This window comes from Rhipicephalus sanguineus, chromosome 1, assembly GCF_013339695.2.
Source record: "Rhipicephalus sanguineus isolate Rsan-2018 chromosome 1, BIME_Rsan_1.4, whole genome shotgun sequence".
Lineage (NCBI taxonomy): Eukaryota > Metazoa > Arthropoda > Arachnida > Ixodida > Ixodidae > Rhipicephalus > Rhipicephalus sanguineus.
In genome coordinates, this window is record NC_051176.1 from 58178037 (window position 1) to 58198243 (window position 20207).

The 20207-nt window shown below is 46.5% G+C and overlaps 1 protein-coding gene across 1 annotated transcript in view; it reads right to left on the reverse strand.

The window, feature by feature from the left end:
- Positions 1-20207, reverse strand: part of LOC119385521 (amiloride-sensitive sodium channel subunit alpha) — a 32843-nt gene that overhangs the window by 6605 nt on the left and 6031 nt on the right. Inside the window, exons 3-7 of the mRNA XM_037652944.2 lie at positions 18116-18276; positions 15422-15520; positions 13880-13994; positions 9597-9669; positions 2199-2271 (exon numbers count right to left, since the gene is read on the reverse strand). Coding sequence (XP_037508872.2) covers positions 2199-2271; positions 9597-9669; positions 13880-13994; positions 15422-15520; positions 18116-18276 — 521 coding nt within the window. The remainder of the gene's footprint in view (positions 1-2198; positions 2272-9596; positions 9670-13879; positions 13995-15421; positions 15521-18115; positions 18277-20207) is intronic.

Here is a 20207-nt window from a genome sequence, read left to right on the forward strand (position 1 = left end):
GCACGTAGAGGCGTAATGCTCGAGTTGCATTGTGTTACACTTCGTCCTAGTGGTATCGTTGCCGCGAGAGATTCGACTTCACCGACTTCCATCGCTATCAAGACACCAAAGCGCGCGCTCCCTGCATGATATATATAGGTCCGAGCGCGGAGAGGAGGGAGCGCCCGAGCTGTCTCTCCGCCGAGCGAGCTCCGCGATGCGAGCGCCCTCACCGGGTACACTCCTCCTTCCCTTACCCTCCGCTGCTCCGCGATGCGAGCGCCATCACACGCCCGCGGGCTCAACCTCTCCCTTACCCTCCGCCGCTCACCACCTGCTCCGGTGCTAGGCGCGGCGCAGCTGTTGCTAGGGGCGAGGAGGAGCGCGCGCGGAGAGATAACACCTGTGCGCACGCCGGCTAGGGACGCAGGACAACCCCCGACTAAGAAATGCATTCGCATTTAAAAGTGGAAATTGCGGTTTTCTTGGGTACAGCGCGAAAGAAACAGATAAGCACTACACACCAAACGCAACGAATAAGAGGTCCTTTTGGCCATTTGAGATGGCTTGCCGTTTTTCATGACCATATCTGCTGCGACGCGCCTTTTTTCAAAATTGTCACGTAAACTTCGGGTCTTTCGCAACAGGGATGACGGATTTCCTGCGCTCCGGGTGCGCTCAGTTTCGGTTTCGCCTAGATCGGGGTCTTGAATCTCGCTGATTATTATCTCAAGTTACGTGCCTTTCTCGCGATTTTTAAAAAATTGACACGTCATAATTTGTCACATCCTACAACTCTTCCATTTAAACAACGGCCCTAACGTAAGTAATTAAAAGTTAACGAATTTTTGTCAATTAATAATTTGCTCCGCCACCATGGTCTAGTGGTTATGGCGCTCGGCTGCTGACCCGAAGGTCGCGGGATCGAATCCCGGCCGCGGTGGCTGCATTTTCTATGGAGGCGAAAATGTTTGAGGCCCGTGTACTTAGATTTAGGTGCACGTTAAAGAACCCCAGGTGGTCGAAATTTCAGGAGCCCTCCACTACGGCGTCCCTCATAATCATATCGTGGTTTTCGGATGTTAAACCCCAGATATGAATAATTGCTCATTTGAATGTAACTTTAGGCGCGGAAAAGATTTTCCGCCTCGGCGTTGTTCATTTGCGAAGACGACAGTGGCCCGACTGTCATTGTTCTTTTTTTTTAAATAAAAAAATCTGTATTCTCTAAAAAAAACACCCTGCATATGTCACATGACACCTACTCTGGACTATAAAAACAAACACGTACACGCACACACAATTGCAACCAAGCATAATTCAGGTTTGCTTGAACTCACTGACACTCGCACAAGCACCGTTTCAGTGGGGCTCGTTCCGATTTATGTTCACGCCCTCTTGAACTCAATGGGGCTCAGTCACACTCGTACTCATACCCATAGGCAGGGCACCCCTTCAGGGGGGGGGGGGCGAAGGTTCTTCGCGGCGCCCCCCTGCCTATTAAGTCAATGTATGGGGCACACTTTGCGCCCCCCTCTTCTTTGGTGACTAGGGGGGAGGTGCTAAAAGTTCTTTCTAAAACAAGGCGCGCGTCAGTCCTGGAAGACGCACTGACGCATTAATTAGTGCGCGTACTACGCTTATGTGCCCGTGCCTATAGACCACAAGAGTCATCGCCTGTACAGGGAAGCCATCTGTGGCCGAGATCTGGTGAAACGAACGACTACGATAGTGCCCGGCCTGTCACTATGGCATCCTTGTCGCCTATGTTCGCTCGCCATCAGCTGCGACCCCAAAAAACCCGCCGTCCTGCGCTGGTGGCGGCGACGGGTGACAACCGGCGTCAAGGCTAGGTATGCTTGCTCTAAACGCGGGTGCAAGACTCAAGCAAGCTTGTGTGTAACTTTACATGCTCATCTTAGCGTAGGTGTGTTCGGATGTCAAAACCATCGCGCTTCGTGCAGTTCGTGATGCATGCGCATATATACGCTGATTTCTCGCCGCTACGGCGCTCAGCATTTCTGGTCGTGGGTTTGATACCCCCGCCCCCTTCCCGTCCGCAGCTCTTCCACGTGCAAGCTACAACTCGTGATGACGTGTACAATAAAACAAATCGCGCAAGTCATTGCTCTTGATGCGTATAGCAGACAACAGTGTAGAGCACACGCATGCGTTGCGCGACTTCCATGCACACAGAAAGTGTGTTGTTCTGTTCTTACCGAAAGATTGGGCTGGTACTGCAGCACTCGTTGTGTATCGGATGAAAATTTTATTATGAAGGAGAACTTGTCTCTGCAAAGAAACAGATTGAGGTGCAATGACAATACGCTGAGATTAGGCGAGCCTGCATGAACAAAGAGAAAGATGCAAGCCTTATCTGATCATCTTATAAAAGCCTTGTCAAAGTAACCGCAGTTGGATCTGATGGAACGACTTGCCGTCGCCCCTCCGACAGAACTTAAGCACGTAACACGGCGTAACCGGGCCTCAGTTAAAAGACTAAAACACGTGTGCTTCACAGTCACTTTTTTTATTTTTGTAGAGCCGCTACACTCACTCTGAGCTGCGGCGATATATACGCAGTGTTCCAGCTAGAGGAGGTTAAATATCATAATTAAAAAAAATTAACGGAGCTATCCGCGAGAACGCCACCAAATTCATATTGTCGGTTATCGTATCCAGCAAAACTACTTTTTCGTATATTTTTTAATTTGATAACTAAATTAAAAGCTTCTTAAGTATTCTCTAAGGCAAAAATTTATCTGAGGAAATTGTAGAATGTTCTAGAAAACACATCTTATTCAACGACATTCCCTCACACGCGTGTACGTATTGTGCCAGTGTTTTTCTTCTGTCAGGAGACCTTTAATAATAATAATAATAATAATAATAATAATAATAATAATAATAATAATAATAATAATAATAATAATAATAATAATTGTTGGGGTTTAACGTCCCAAAACCACGATATGATTATGAGGGACGCCGTAGTGGAGGGCTCCGGAAATTTCGACCACCTGGGGTTCTTTAACCTGCACCTCAATCTATGTACACGGGCCTCAAACATTTTCGCCTCCATCGAAAATGCGGCGTGGACGGGCTTCGGGTCAGCAGTCGAGCGCCATAAACACTAGACGACGACGGCGGGTAAGGAGACTTTTCTGTGACGCATATAAGTCTGTGTGTGTGTGTGCCACCTTATACCGATATTTTTATGTACAAACGCTATTCAATTAAGTTTTTGCGTGATCTCTACACTGTAGTTTTGTGCATATAATAAGAAGCGAAAACGAACTTCCAGGACACTTAAAGTCCTTGTGTCTACTGTTGTGCACGTGAACTCGCTCTAATTCCGTATAAGTCCGTATAATTGCTATCGCAATAAAAAAAGCGGGAAGTTTGCACTAAGTCGCGCAAAGCTTGGCACAGCGAAAAGACTTTAGGCTAACGCCCGGTTGCTCCAATGTTGTAACTGATTCTTGCTGGGTTTTGCTATGCTGCAAGTAGGTTTTGCTATGTTGTAACAAGGTTTTGCTTGAGGATCGACCATCTTCGCTGTGCCAAGCTTTGTGCCATTTAGTGCAAACTTCCAGCAGTTTTTGTCTCTCTTTATTTCAATTTCTTTCTTTCTCTCTCTTTTTCTTTCTATTTCTTTCTCTTTGTATCTTTCTTTCTCTTCGTTCTCTCCATATATATTTATTTCTTTCTCTTTCTCTGATTGTCTCCCTTTCTTTCTCTTTCTGCGTTTATTTCTCTCTTTCTCATTCTTTATATGCTACGCTTTACCCTCTCCCCTCCTCATTTCCCTCCTCCTCAGCCTGACATCTTCCTCCTAACCCTCGCTTCCCTTTCCTACCCCCTTGCTATACTCTACTATACAAGCCTATGCTATGTTCTGCCAGTATGCCTGGATAGCCTAGTGGTTAAGACGCTTGCCTTTCGGATCGAGGGTACGCAGGTTCGAATCCCGCCGCCTGGTGAGGCAGTTTTTTTTTTCGCCGAAGATTTTTCTCTTTCTTTCTTTCTTTCTTTCTTTCTTTCTTTCTTTCTTTCTCTCTTTCTTTCTTTCTCGCTCTTTTTCTCTTCCACCCCCCCTCCCCCCCTTGGATACGTCACCCGTCTTCACAGGATAGCGTGCACTTACTACGGGGACAAAGGGAGAAGAACACGATAACACAAGCGCCGTCTATTGCATAATTTCTGTGGCACATACCCGTTCATGATGATGATAGTTTTTGGATTACGACATCACGCCGAGCTAGAACAGCTTCGCTGTTAAAAAGTTGGAAGACGCTTGAGCTTCGCCGCACGCGTAGAACACGATAGCGTACGCGGGTCACGTCCGCGTCGCCTTCTCAATGGGTAGCCTCGCTTCGCTCTTTCTTTCTTTGCATTGCGCAATGCTCCCTCGTAACTTTTTACTTCCTCCGTTCCGGGAATTGGACCTTCGTCCATGTGCTTAGCAGTGCGACACTTCGCAGGCAACGTCGACAGTCATGCGTTCATATTCAGGCAACAATGAAATGTGGCACTGTGAAATGGCAAGAGATCTCGATAAAGAATCAGATCGCCATATCAGAAATGACTGATTGCTGACAAGCCCACGATTGCGAGAGCATCAGTTATTACAAAATGGCGCATGCAATACGCATGTGACCGGCGGGCCATCGAGGCCCGCCTTTTTGTAGGCTCGCCGGCGCCGGGTTTTTCGCGCACGACGCCCAAATCTGTGAGTTATAAAAGCTTCGCTTAAAAGTGAGCTTGTACAGAGTTATCTTTATTAACCCACATAATATGGAAAATATCCTTAAACACGCCATAAATTACCGCAACTTGAAATATTTTAGGAAAAATGAGCAGAAGTTGGCGCTGCGCGAGACGCCCCGCAGTTGAAAACGCCTTCTTATTGGTGAGAAGAGTAATGTCGTCATCTATGGCACGCAGCAGAGGCGCCCGATTCTAATGTAGCATTTCACGCACCGCGCTGTTTCCTGCACGATCCAGAAGGTGAAATGGTTTGTATGAAAAGTGCAGTTTTCATTTCGTAGGTAAACTTGTCGCGGACGAACATCGTTAACATACGGCCACATCACCACCGCAATACCTTTGCAGGGATGCACATTACATGGGCTAATTTTTACTTCGGAAATGTCGGCTGCAACGATTATGGTCGCACCTCAAGTGAGCACTCTGTGTTCCGCTGGACAAAACCAAGACTGCAGATTCACGCACGATGACGCATCCGGAATCTTCGTGTGCCGACACGATAACTTGTCAGATACGTCGTATCCTGTGACGGTAGTCGTTGAATGAGCCCGCCTTAATACTGTGTTTAATATAGCTCTTATTTCGACAACTGCATCAGATGTATTAGCTTGACCAATTAACTATATTTTATTTCCTCGAAATGACCAAGTTATAACCGGCAGCACGTCTTCAAGCGCATTGTTTACTGAATTAGGTACACACCGTTATTTTCTGTATTACCCTGGGTTTGACCCAAGGGTTTTCGATCGAGTTGTCACCGCATAAAGTGCGTCGAACTTGGAGACAGTGTAAAAGTAGAATACACCAATCCCTGAAGTGCTGTAATGAGAACTGGGACAGCACCGGGGATTGCATAATGCGAAAGTACTCCGATCCCATAGAGTGCTTAATAGGCTGTAGTGTCGGTCACGTGGTTCGCGCAGTGGTTCTGTGTTTTCCGGTTTTGTCGCAGTGAGTGAGTGAAATAACTTTATTTAAGATCCGGCGAATGGAAGGCCCGGGCCTGGGGCCGCCTAGATGGCCGCTTGTAGGCACATGTTTTTTGTACGCTGCATAATGCGGTGCAAAACATTAGCATCTGCATGCACGTTAGTGCAAAACCAGATTACACGATACTTAAGCGACCGGTAAGAATGCAATTAAGTAGTGTATTGGACGTATCTGAGAATAAAATAAATTTGCACGTCACACATCTGTTTTGTCGAAGCCAACAGGTCTACTGGATTGGCTGGTTTAGCGTGCTTGAGAACTTCGGCAAGATAGCAGCAGCTGCAGTCAACAAATCCCAGAAGACTCGCAAAAAAGGTTCACTTTAGAAGCTTCATGACCAAAGGCCACTTTAATGCTCTAGATTCATAAGTGGTCTGTGACTGCCCGGTCATGTTCGCTAATAATATGGGCAACATGACGATTAGATGGCAGCTGCTCTTGATTAACAACAGCTCTAGCGTAACAATTAATCTCTTTTTTTGTGTGTGTGTATGTGTAACAGATCGTCCCGATGATTGGTCACACCACCACAAAAGCGTCAGCAAGATCCCTTTCTTTCCCCTTCTCCCCCCTCTTAGTGTAGGGTAGCAAACCGGATGCTATAATTCTGGTTGACCTCCCTGCCTTTCTCTCATCTTAAAGTGATAGCGTTAAAGAGCTCGTTACGCAGAAATTCCTGTGTCGGCGTGCTTGGCTGTGAGCGAAAAATCAGCGTTGTCCGTAAACGAAAAATCGAGAAAGATGCAAACAAAATGAAAATCTTTGGTTGGAGTGAGAATCGAACTCAGGCCTTCGGCGTGGCAAGCAGCTGTTCTACCGCAGAGACACGCCATTGCTTGAAGTGCTTCGGAAAAAAAAAACACTATGAATGTCATGCAGTCAGAAGAGTCTCCTTAACGCATTTAATATTGCGTGGCAGAAGCGTAGAATCGCGCCAGGCGTCAAAACATATGAATTGCGCAACGAGTGGGTGCTTTAAAGGCCCACCCATTACAAAGCACTCAGACATATTTAATCATCATCATCAGCAAAAGCATCAGCAATGTGAGCAGCTGTGTAGGTTCGCGTGTTGCCTTACGGACGCGTAGTGTGCCCTTTGCTGATTCGCAAAAGGTAGAATTATGGCGTAGTGGGCACAGCGCAACTGTACTTGCAGCCAGCTTTGTAGGATAGTTTGAAACGGCCAAGGTTACGCTCACAGACGTTCGTTTCCTTGCGACACGGTTGAGGCATGCACCGAGAACCGAAGCCAGCCTAGCGATTGGGAAGGCGACGTGTACGGGGCCTTATTAAGCTATCGCTTTGTACTCTTGCAGGCGAAGCTCGAGCGTCTCCCTAGTTTTTATTATATATATCTCTGTCTCTCGTGCGCACCGTGGACAATTCAGTATACTGCGCGCTTTCGCTAGAAAACAATGGGTAACGTGGCGTAAAATGTGTGGCGCAACATTTCCGGCGAGACACGGTGCTTTTTATTTTTCAAAACGCATCATAAGCGACATGAGAAATGTCTATTTTTGCGTTCGTTTCCTATGCGTATTGAAAGCACAAAAAATTAACACTTTAATTGTTGTATGCCGATAGACTATATCTTACAGATTTCTTTCCGTATTCCAACATTCTGCTGCAGTTGGCCTTTTAGGAAAGCCGCAACCTCAGTTTAAAAAAAAAAAAGCTTTTAAAAATACGAGACAAGAGGAGCAGCTACCTACACCTACGAAATTAAATAAGTGGGGCATACTCACGCTTCTTTTCCGGGCGTAGACTGCGCAAAGAAAAAGAGAAAAAAAATAGCCACGCGATGACAATAATGTAGTCTTCTTTCTGTAACGCTATTGGACCAGTAAAGTTGAAAAATACACGCTGATCTTTACTTTTTCTTTACATGTTCACAAAATTCTGACCCAACAGAATAGGTTCTAAAGAACATATACTTAAGGATGGGTGTAGACCGAAAAACGGGCCACAGTACTAGTAACGACGAAGACAAGTGCAAAGATTAGTTCATCGGGTTCGAATTCGTTTAAAGCGCCCATCTTTGTCGTTATTTCTCCTGTGATCCGTTTTTCGTGCTAACCCCCTCAAGTATGGAACACCAACTAGCCCAAGCCGCCACCCTTGTAAAGAGCAATTTTCCCTAATGCGAATTGTATTAGTGTTTAATCTCTGGCGGCAAGAGAAAAATGCATACAAAAAGCATTTGTTGTCCCTTTACTAAGCACAGTTAGAAAACATAAACTATCGTATTCTTAAATACCTTCAATTTGGACCAATGGTGGATTGTGCTGACAAATCCGGCATGCATTAAATATGCCAGTCTAAGCAATAAGGAACTTACGCGTCGTTTCTTTACTGACTACGGAAGAAAACACAGCCGCTTTGTATATCTCAGGTCAGCTACAAACGAACCCATAATTGATTCGTATAATAGCTAGCTGCGTGAGGTATGCCGCTCTTTATGTCGGTGTATAGAATACAGCCACCGATACATGGATAACGCATGCAGATAACGTTAGCACACTTAATACCTACCTTATCTACGGCGAGGCTGCTCAGTCTGACGTCATACTTCGTCTCCCTTTCAGCAACAGTTGCGGTGGGCAGCGTGAAAACAAAAGTATTGCCTCAGTTCTTTCACTCGAACAGCAAACGTAATTACCATGAGACCATGCCTTAGCCGTGGTGGCTCGAACAATACGGCATTGTGCTGCTACGTGCGAAGGTTCGACTGCCTGTCCGCGGCAGCCGGATTCAGATGGGGGCGTGACCCATAAAGCAAGAAAAGGAGGTATGATATGGGACTGGACGTGCCTGTGTATAATCTATATCACTTTTTTTCTTTTTCAAAAAATGGCGTGCATCATAAGGGACAATTTGGCCTCATCATATTAATTAACATGAGGAGGATGACATTACTTGTGAGAGAAATCTTAATTCACGGGTATATAATACAAAAACCGTCATTACGTATTCGTTAATAATCGATTTAGGCCATGCGCTCTATGTGCGAAATCGAAAACGAGCAGCCGCATAGGTCCTCGTAGCAGGAATGCTATTACGATATAGCGCCGCTTTCGTGAAGTCCTGAAGTCCTGCTAAAACAACACATTTGCGTACAGTTAATATCATTCAGAGTTTCTTCAAGCACACATTTGGGGAAGTATTGGCAAGAATGCCTAATGTATCTCGTGCCACATTCTAAGGCCGAACATCTCGAAAGCGAAGCTAGTCTTGCAATTTCTGCTAAGCAAACGTGACATCGCTACACTTCTCGGTTTCACTTTTGCAAATGCATGCAACACGTGCACTAAAAGGTATCAATCATTTTAAATATTTAATAACGAATCCTCCTCATTAGCTACCTGACATTTCAGTTTCTCATCCAGGTGATTTCCACCTATTTTATAAATTCACTTGCAATGTCCGAACAACGCCATCTGCCACTGGCGATTTATACTTAAAATCTAGCTGCTCGGATCTTTCAAAAAAAAAAAAGATAAAACAGCTGGTAAATGCTGAGAGAAATAGCGATACGAAAATTCTGCGTCACTGCTTGTTTGGGTACATGAGGATAGGGACTGGTTGACTTGAAATGATCCTTCGGGATGTACATCAACACTCTCCACAGTTCCACGTGACCCAAGAGAGGTAGCAAAGGACTCTCCAACTAGATGAAAATACGCGTTAAGAACACACTCACTGTTACCGCGGTCGTTCTGCAGCAAAGGATATCTGCGTCCTACAGAAATTCTAATGATTCTGTTATTTAGAGAACTCGGTTTTGCGTTCTTGACAGTGCGTTCCTTTTAGAAAGCTGTGAAGGTCACTTGCAAAAAATCAGCTTTGCGCATACTCACTGGCAGGCTACACGGCAGCGGCTCAGACACAGCTGGTAGGTTCCCAGGTTCTCGACCTTTCTGGTACATATGTCTGTTGGAGGAGATGATTTACAGTGTGTAAGCTGCTGATGGTTATTTTCGTTAAGACGGGTAAACAGCACACAAACATCATCCTGATGCAGAGGCCACAACAGAAAACAAAAGCTCTGAATATTGTTGTCAGTAAAACTAGTCTAGAAACGAAAAGCGGTTCCTCTGTAAAACCCGGCACCGCGTGATCGAAGTGAAGAGACGCGTAACTGTGTAGGCAATATTACTTTTGATTCATGTGTGCGCCACTATTGTATAGGCTTTTAGACGAATGATTTTGTTCGTTTTGTACGTCATGGCGTCAAATTAACAAGGTCATTCAACGGCGAATGCATCCGTATAGCCATTTTGATGCGTATTAACTGTCGCGCCGTTCGTTTAGTTTTTGCACATACGAAACGACAACGTCAACAAAGCTCAGAGTGGAGCCTTAAAAGCGTCCGTAAAATAGTCTACGTAAAAACGGAATTGAACTCTTGTAGAAGTTTCGTGGCAATTAGCATATTTACAATTGTGGCAGTGTAACTTATAGTTACAATTAAATTTATTCTTTCGCGTAAAAACGTTCGTGCAACACGGGATAAACTTAAGTAGAATGCCATCGCATTTTGAGAGATACGTTAAGGACGAGTGTCTCGAAAGTTCCACTAAGAGAAGTCTATGTAAATACTTTCCGGCTTCAGTTGTGGAACTGCACTCAATGCCACAAAAAAGCGCATGTGCAGGGGTGGTATGCCGGGACGCTCACTTTCAGCGACACCTTCGCGAGATTTCACCAGAATAGCACCGGACGCTCTCGGCCGTTACCCAGTCGCCACGGTGTGACATTGTGCTCACCGTGCTAAGACGGTGGGCCAGAAACGTTGACACCGACCGACTCACCACTGCCACGGCGAGTGGTAATCGTGTTTCTAACAATAACTCGGCAGCTTCCTAACCAACGAATCATGGCGACACGGGGTCACTTCCAAGGGAAACCTGCGTGTGTGGTGGCCCCCACCGTGCGACGGCCGTGTCAGCTAGCTGCGCAGCGCACAGTTTTCAATACCCAAAATGATTCCTTGAAGTTCCTGTACTGTCGTCGGTGGAGTAGGTGAGTTGATTTTTCTAAAGCGGTCCATAAATGGTTTTCAAATCCACGACAAAATGGTCATATGGGGAGTTTTGTTGATTGTTGACATCCCCTTCGAAACGGTACGGCGACAACTCCTTCTGGTCTTATCGTCCTTCATTAAGGCCTAAAGAAGGCATGAGTCAGGGGAAGACGGGAGCTTGTAATGAAAAGTTCGTAAACAGGAGGTGGTCTGGAGCCGACGTTTCGACATGCGGACTTGTCTCCTTCAAGGCTGCAATAGTTTTCCCGGTTGACAGTTCTGAATGTTGAGATCATATGGCAGAATGGCGCAGCGCGCGAACTTTGTGCAGGTGTATACTACACATCATTTAGTTTGCATCCGGTTCGATTTTTCTTTGAATGGTGATCTCTTTTGCATTCATTCCGTTCTCGACAACTGTTATTTTATGTGATCCAAACGAGACACAAGCACAGGCAAGCACGAGGCGTAACTGCCACGGCATGCAGTGTGTCGACAGCTCCCAGGCTTAGTTCACTGCATGCGCGTGTATGATTGCTTGGGTGCGTGCTCTTTGTGTGTGTGTGTATTAGCATCAGCGTGTGAGAGCATGCATGCCCCTGTGCGCTCGATACAAAACCTGCAGTTCTGTGAGAGCAATTTTCACTGGTTTTCTAGCATATCCCGCGTTCTTTCAACACTCGAGTTCGTATCGATGTCCCGTTGCTTTTTATATCTATTTCTCGTTTCACACTCTGGTGCATAATTAACAACTTTATAAAAAGACTAACATTTTTTATTGTCTCGGCCTTCCCAATTTGTTCCCTCTATTTTTAGTTTTTCTTTGTATTTCCAGATATATTTTTTTCTCCTTACGTAATGACTACTCATTCCCACCAGGTTCCCTCTTTCTCCACATGTCTTTATTATTTTTTTATTATTCGTACGTTCAGTTGGAATTTCTGCAGTCGTGAGTTTAACATTTTCGTTCGGTTTTCTCATACAGGAAACATCGCGCCGAATGTGCAGTACTGAAGAAGACGCCAACTCTTCGGACGACGAAACCGAGGACATCGCAAATGACTGCACTACAAGTATTCTGGTTGCTGATTCTGTTCTATAAACAACCACGCAGTAAAGCGACAAACGAAACTTCAATAATCCCAGTTAAACAAATATGCGGCATCAAAGACACAATTCATTCATTTAATAAATAAAACCTCTATATACCGGCATTCCCGGGGTTTGTGATTTAGCGCGTCTACTTGGTCAGCTTAGCAACAATAAAGTACACTTTAGTGTTGCAATATCTCCAGGATCAGCTTTAGAAGGTACTACCCATGTTCTGCCACTTATTATTATTACTTCTTTACAATTACTCGTCAACTGTGCTCCGCGGAAGCATACAGCGGAAAATACGTTTCCAAAGCGTCAGTAGCTAGCCTTCGAAAGAACTTCATTCAATGCTTGGTCGCTTTGCGCGAGAGCAATTGGATACGTGCTCTTGTAAATGTACGGGCTGTCATGCAAAGTGCCAGCGGCGTTCCTTTTATGATGTTCTTGGAATTATATACGCGTGACTGCTTTTCGACGTTATGTCCTGAAATTACCAGATCCACATGTGTCCCTTCACAGCGATGACAATCGGACCGTAAGCGTCGCTGGTTGACAACTTTCTCATCTTATGTGTGAAAGCGCACTATAGGTGTGGGCAATGGTTTATCAAGGGCCGTGTTCTGAAGCGACCACTTTTGGAGGCATCGCTTTCACTGCGCACTGCTTGGTTCGTTGAGGAAAGGCGGACAAGTACGGCTGCTTCAATCACTGAACATGCGAGACTGTACGTCACACAAAGCGATAATGTCACCGAAAGTGATCGTCTATGACTACAGGCCCTGGTGTAAAATGATTGTCATTGCTCGTGCTCTTGTCCTAGCTGGCGCACCTATTTCACCCCTGTCAGCAATATCCGCATTGCCACACCTTCCAGGCGCCCCGGGCAGATCTTTTCCACTGTTCGTGGAGCGCCATCGTGCCTCTTCTGGCATAGGCCCGATGCCCAACCCTTCCCTTTCCTTGTGTGAAGCCTCTGTTCGAGTCGTTGGCTGAGCTCACCAGTTCTGGCTGGTAGTTCATGTACCATGCATCATGCATGTATGGTACACGAGCGTTTTCGTATTGCGTCTACCGCCGTCGGAATGATTGTCACTTCGCAGGAGTGGAGGTCGCGGGTGCAATTCCCGCGACCTCGCACTCTGCAGTGCCTCGCAATACTGAGGAAATTAGTTGTGTTGCGTGGTTTTACCTACGCTAAGAGGGCATAGTGGGATATACCCTGAAAAGGGAGCTGAAAAAGAGAGGAAGAAGTCGACGTTGTGTTGTGAGCTGTTGTTTAAACATGTCCCAGCTTGTGACTTCGTGCTCGTGGGTCTCAAACCAGACGCGAGGGGTTTTGTCGAGGTAGAAGATGACATTTGCCAGCATAACGGTTGGATCCCAGCCATACTGCTTGCTGATGCGCTCGTACATGCTGAGCCACTTGTCCACATCGATGTTGTTCTCCCCGGTAAAGGTGCCGGGGTCACGGGGTTGCGTTAAAGCGACGTACTGGGTTGTTGTTGTCGGAGATGTTGCCGACGTAGCTGGCGAAGGCGTGTCTTCACCCGGAGCCATGGTTGCAGACTTAAGGAGGCGTCCACTGCGGAGCTCCGTCGTCAAAAAAAAAAAGTACCCCGCAGCTCCACCAAAAATGTTACGGGGAAAAATACAATACTGAGTCAGTATCAAGGCACAGCACAGCTCACAACACAACGTCGACTTCTTCCTCTCTTTTTCAGCTCCCTTTTCAGGGTATATCCCACTATGCCCTCTTAGCGTAGGTAAAACCACGCAACAATATCTTGGTTTGTAATCACAGCAATTCCAGAAGTCTACAGGGGAGGTGAATTTCGCTTACGGGCTGTTCAACGTGCTTTTATATTCTCAACCGCGACACGCAGTTATACTTTGTCCCAACATTGTATTTAGAGACTGAAACTTAAACTTCACTATAAAGCCTTTACAACCGGAGTGAGGAGAAATTTAGAAGAAAACCCTTACGAGAGCGAGAAAGCGGCTTCGATATACACGGCTATTTACCGTCTCTGATGATATCGCAGACCTGGCCTCCAAAGGTAGCCGCGAACTCGTGGTGCGTGCGGACGCATTGGCAGTGCTTCATGTCCAGTGTCATTTCGCAGTTCTGGACGCATATCTGGAGAGACAGGAATAAAAGATAGAGGAGGTGCACACTCGCACACAATGACGGATGTGGAGCAAGTGTCAAATGCGAAATGCGATTTTAGCACGATGGAAAAACCGATTGCACCCTTTCGGGAGTCTTTCTGTCCCACAACGATTAATCGTCATCTGGCTTCCTTGCGTTCCCTTTCTTTCAAAATCTGGCGCTTGCCACTTTCTCATCACAATGCCTACGTCACGCTGATAGCGCACGTGACCTGACACTACCGGGCCTGCGGCGACAAAGCAAGGAAGGGCACGCAAGATGCTATACTCGGTTACAACCAAATGTAAGCTCCGCTCATAGCCGCCGCTGCCTCGGCAAGAGAATTTGCGTAAATGCCCCGTCCTATGGCAATTGCTCATTTACGTGACGGGAAGCACAGCACGCGTGTTTCAGGTAGGTGAGTTTGCCATACAGGCACATGTTCGTTTCGCCAGTTTTCGATCGAAAACTTGAGCTTCCTGGTAAATTGCAGCAAAGATTACCATTTCACTGCTCAGCCAAACGTAAAATTTTAACGAGTGCTGATGAACTTCTAATTCATAATGTGCGTAGTATTTACGTTAGCAGCGAAAAATTACGTAAGATTAGAACGGAAATCACCAAGCGTGGCTCTCTTGCACAGATGATTGACAGGCGTGCGTAGCACTGGGGGCGGATCTTGTATTATTTCTTAGGTTATACATAATGATTATTGTTGTAGAATAAAGAGACTCCCCAAGGGCCACCAGCTGCTTGCTCTCTTTAGAGGGTAAGAAATAGACGCCACGGGGTTAAGCAGTACTAAACCGTTAGAAAAAGTTTATCCATGCAGCAGTAATAATAGACGTAATGATTCATTATTTTTACGTAATGTACAATGCGTTGTGAAGATGCACGACTCTCACGCATCCCCTGAACTTGTTTTCTTGCCATGGCTCTCACGTCTCTTGTAACCTGGATTCTCGTGACACGCCTTTCACGTCCCAGTCGGCGTAGTTTCGCAGAACTGCGAAAGATTGCGTGAATGTTCCTGCGGCAGCGCCTCGGACGGCGGCGTGGTCACACGGGTGCAAGATGAACATAGTAGTAAGTATTAAACTTTATTTGGGCATAACACATACAGGACTTGCCCGCGAGGCAAGGCAAAAGGAGGACTTGAACCCCCTGACTAGGCCTTACCTCGTTGGGGCAGCCGACACCGCGGATTACAAAGTTACAATTTCACTAGAACATGATCAATTAACAAAACATAATCACTAGTACAGTAAGAACACGATCACTATTTACAGTAATAACATAATGACAGTAACATTGTTCCATCTTTTCGGTTTCTACAATCTGGCGTGCATGGGGAGAAGTTCAGAAAGAAAGAAAGCATTCAAGTGCGTTGGAAACGTCAGCGTATATATACTCACGTCCTGAGTGTAGTGACCAAAATATTTCTTCTGGTTGCCCATGGAGATGTAGTCTGTGCAGCTTGACTTGTAAGGGGCAGGCAAACGCTCCACCTTCTCCTGCGTATACGATAGAGAGGGAAAAAAAACGACGATTCTCGTATAGGTCTTTATACAGTTCGCGTTCCTGCAAGAAGGCTCTCGCCAGGCCTGCTTATGCATATTTCCATGTTTGTGTTTCGCATGTGCATAAAGCCAAACCAAGCGAGGATACCTCAGCATGCAAAACGCTAACACCGCTACTACCATTATGATCACCATCAAAATCACCTTCCTCCATCGCATCCTTACACTACCCACTAATCATGTCACTTACTTACTTTTTTTCTTTCGAATAACCTTTCTGTACTTCCGAACATCCATGACGACTACCGATTGCCCGGCGACCGTGGTTAGAAGGGCCCCCACTGGCCTGTCACATGCCTTTGCACATCCTGCACACGCACGCCTCGCAGCAACTATGCCTTCTTCCAGCCTGACGTGACCGGCGTCCATTCAAGCACCGCCTCCGGGACAATCCCCGCCAGCCTGTTACAACTGCCATCACCCCGCCATTGCTCACCACTCCGTTTACTTTATACACCATATACTTCCACTCATTTCCCACACGTATACTTCTCTTCTAATCCACAATAAACGCAAACCGAATCAATCATCAACTGACAGCCCGCTGTCCTAGTTTCTCAAAATTTCACAATCCCCTAACAAACTCAACACCATTAAACTACCACAACATTACAATATTACAATCGCATTAAAAAAACCAAAGGGCACACACAGGCGACGTATTCGGCTTATAATCCGTCTCATTCGGCTTCTTATTACTATCCCACAAACCTCTCAACCCCGCTACTTAACGTTGCTTGCTTACGCTCAACTTATTTTATTTTTACCAATTGGTCTTTATTCTCTAAATTTTCCTTTGGGATAACTCCCCTCACTTTTTATTTCCAATTGGCTTTAAGCCGGTATACGCACGTGTAACGGGCTTCCCCTTTCATTTTTCATTTTTTCTTACGAGGAACATGCCAAAGCTAAAACCTAGGAGCCAGCCGAGAGACCGAGTCTCTAAGCAGCTGCCTTGGCCTGCTGCATCGCCCGGAGTTAGTGGTCTTGTCCTGAGCTAAGCAGTGTGGCCCGCCAACGCGCCCGAACATCCTGATTGGAAGCCGCGTCCCTAGCTCTGGCAATTAGTGTTGGACATTCCCAGAGAATATGAGCCAGTGTGGCCCTATTAGTGTAATAGTTGCATGAGTTGGTCGTATACAAAGCAGAGTAAATGTGATTCATAATGACGGGGTTAGTCTAGGTGCCTGTTTGTAGTTGCCGCCATTGAACGGACTGGGCCCAGTTGTGTTTGGGGTGGGGTGGGGTGGGGGGCATTCCTGTCACTCCATTTCAGTGTTGGGTATTATCGCTGAATTTGGTTAGTCTATCCCCCCACTCCCATTCGTCCACATGGGAGTCCTTGCGGTTGGCGACAACCGCAGACGCAGCTCGGAACGTGAGACCTCGATCCGCGTTGTGCGCCACCTCCTTAAGATTGAACTCCGTGTGGTCGACTGCTGTTTGGGCGGGAAACAAGAAGTCGTGTGTATTTTTTTCGTCAGGGCGGTTTTTGCCCTTAGTGAGGACTTGCAATGCCACTGGCGAGATCCCACCATTTGCAAAATTTCGTACTGCCGTTTGTGAGTCAGTAATAATATATTGGGCATCGATGTGAGCTATGACCAGCGCGATATCCAGAAGACCACCTCCTCGGTAGGTCTAAAATTTTGAAGCATAGCTCTGACTCTACTGATTCTCTTAGCTTTGTTGTGTTCAAAATGCGTGTTATTTGGCAATGGTGGTATTATGAGTTTAGTGCAGATGTCCCGTGGTATGTCCTGTTTGATACCGTGTTGTGTGTGATAAGAAATGCCGAGACTGTCGAGAATGTGGCGGCCTGCTCTAGTATCGGTCAACGCACGTACTGCGAGATCTGTTACGCTTCAATTATTTCGTCAAGCGTGTTATGAGACCTAGTTCGAGAAGTTCCGTGCTGCTACTCTGCTGAAGCCCTAGCGCCTGTTTGTAAACTCGTCTTATGAGATGTTGAGCCCAATGAACTTATGAACTAGCGGTGTGCTTCTAAATAACGGCGAACCGGGCGTGCAGATAGCACATACTTGAAACCACCGCACACAACTGTGAAATCTCACACAACTTTTTAAGCTCTTCAATCTCTTCAAACTTCCATTTTTCCCTGAACTTCTGCTTTTTTGGAGCACACAACTATGTAGTACAAAAAATACGACACGGTGGACAAGCGCTGAATCTCATGCTATAATGAAAGGTAAGTTATTTCATTTTGATAGCCTCAGATCATGCAACCAGACGTTAGTACCAGACGGACCAAGGAGAGGTCGTCAATACTTGCGGCTTTCATATATATGTACTTGGAATGATTTCATAGATAAAGCGGCATGCCGCTTTATCTATGAAATCATTCCAGAGACTAATTCTTCTTTCAGAGTGCTCATGCAGGCAAGACAGTAAGATGTGACCTATAAGCGAAGTTGTGCAGAGAGCGGACAAGCGCATGCCATCACCCGGAGTCATTTTACCCTCGCGGGCTTTTCATGCTCAAGACATCGATGAGACCCTTTGACGTACCTGCGAGACGGCGATGGTGTATGTCATGCCCGGTTGGATCATGACCGAAGAGAGCTTGTCGGGTGGGCACGAGTACGGACTGTGCAAGATGAGAGGGAGAGCATCGGGTTCAGCCAGGGCCACCGTCGCGTTTCGATCCCAGGAGGCACGAAACAGCAGCTCTGCGCCAAGAATAAATGGGGGAATGTGGATGCGTGAGTTATTTGCATGTAGCTGTCTGTATGGTTGCATTAAAACTCATGCGATTATTCCGGATATTATCCATGAGGCAGCCAAATGCACACTATTACGTTCTGTGTCTCGCACAAAGTGGCTACCTCACTTAGGTGGTAGCCATAGTATCGACCCCGATCAGGAAACATTTTTCGTCATGTGCGAAGCTTTCTTTAAAGGGGCCCTGCAACACTTTTCGAGCATGCTCAAAAAGCGCTGCCAATCAGTAGTCGAGGCTCCCGAGAACATGCGAGCCAAATATTTTAGCGATGCGCACGGCCTGGAATTTACAATAAATTCTCAAAGTCAGCTGAAAATCGCTCCCTCTTCTCTCGACAAATGATGTATTAGTCCGCAAAATATGACGCGATTGTCGGCAGTTCCACCATTGGCTGATGTTTTAATCACGATAACACCCTCATTATTACTTTCGTTGTTAATTTTGAGTTCAATAAGTAGATAATATGTATGTTTATATTCTGTTATCGCGTTAAAAACACCGAACAAACAATAATATTAGCACTTCCGGTCTCACCGACAGCTCGTCTGCTCGTAGTTGCGTGGTTCCGTTTTCTTCGCCATGCGCAGTGCCGAAAACGTGAATATTTCTGTGCTTTTGACCATCGCCGGTTGCCGTTGAGAGTGGCAGCCGTTCGAGTGTTGCCTCGTCAGCTGGGAACTGCATCGTCGGCACGTTCTCACGACCGACCGAGGCAGCCGTGCAGCAGTGTCTCCGATAACAATGCTGGCGTCCGGTAATGGCGGCGCTTCGGGGTCGTCTGCCAGTGCCGTCTTACGAGGCCGTGTATCGGAGTATGGGCCGAAACCGATCTCAGCTGTCATTCGTTCCAAATGAGCGCGCAGGTTTGCTTCCATGGTTGGCAGAGCGATGAAAACACTACGGCGTTCGAGGTGCACACCCAACATTACCAAACCGACGCGCACTTTTGAAGCACGCGCGATACACATCGGCTCCGCTCGCTCCGCTCGACGAGAACGACGCAAGCCGACCGGAAGTGGCGGCACAGACCACGTGGTTGCGCCCAGACGTCAGAGAGAAAAAAATGAAGAAAAAAATTCCGCCGGCGCTCTTGGGCGGAGCCTCGCTCGTCTGCTCTCCCTCCCTCGAGTCGCTGCCTATCTCTCCGCGCGCTCGCGGCGTTGAGTTGAGGGAGAAAGCTGCGGAACGTGATCTCTATAATTTGGTAACACCACTTAGACTTGACGGATTCGAAAAATTTTTGCATCATATGACTCGTGAAGAGTCATACGTCAATAATGACACTATGCCAATATAACTAAGAAAGGTGTTGCAGGGCCCCTTTAAGGCAGTAAACAACGGTGTGTGTGTGTGTGTGTGTGTGTGTGTGTGTGTGTGTGTGTGTGTGTGTGTGTGTGTGTGTGTGTGTGTGTGTGTGTGTGTGTGTGTGTGTGTGTGTGTGTGTGTGTGTGTGTGTGTGTGTGTGTGTGTGTGTGTGTGTGTGTGTGTGTGTTTGTGTGTGTGTGTTAAACATGTGCTTTTACTTGTGTTCACGTCTCTGTGCAGTGCCCACTCCGTATACAGTAGACCTCCTGCTTAATATCCGCAATGCCCACAGTCGTGCAGAGCCTTTCGTTTAGAATGTGAATACTGGGTAACGTAAGCTCGAAGCAGATCGTGCGTCACATTTGTTAATAAGAACAGACATCCGTCAATTGGATCGTGTAACCGAGACGACCATCCCATGGCGTTAGTATCTTGCGAATGAAAAGCGTTGCGAAGTCCGCCTTGTCAGCTGGCAGTGTTAAACGGCACTAGCGATTAGTAAACAGACGGAGACTGGGCACTCGAGATCGTGTAGACAAGAAAACGATGCTCTGTTACCGTGACAGTGAAATC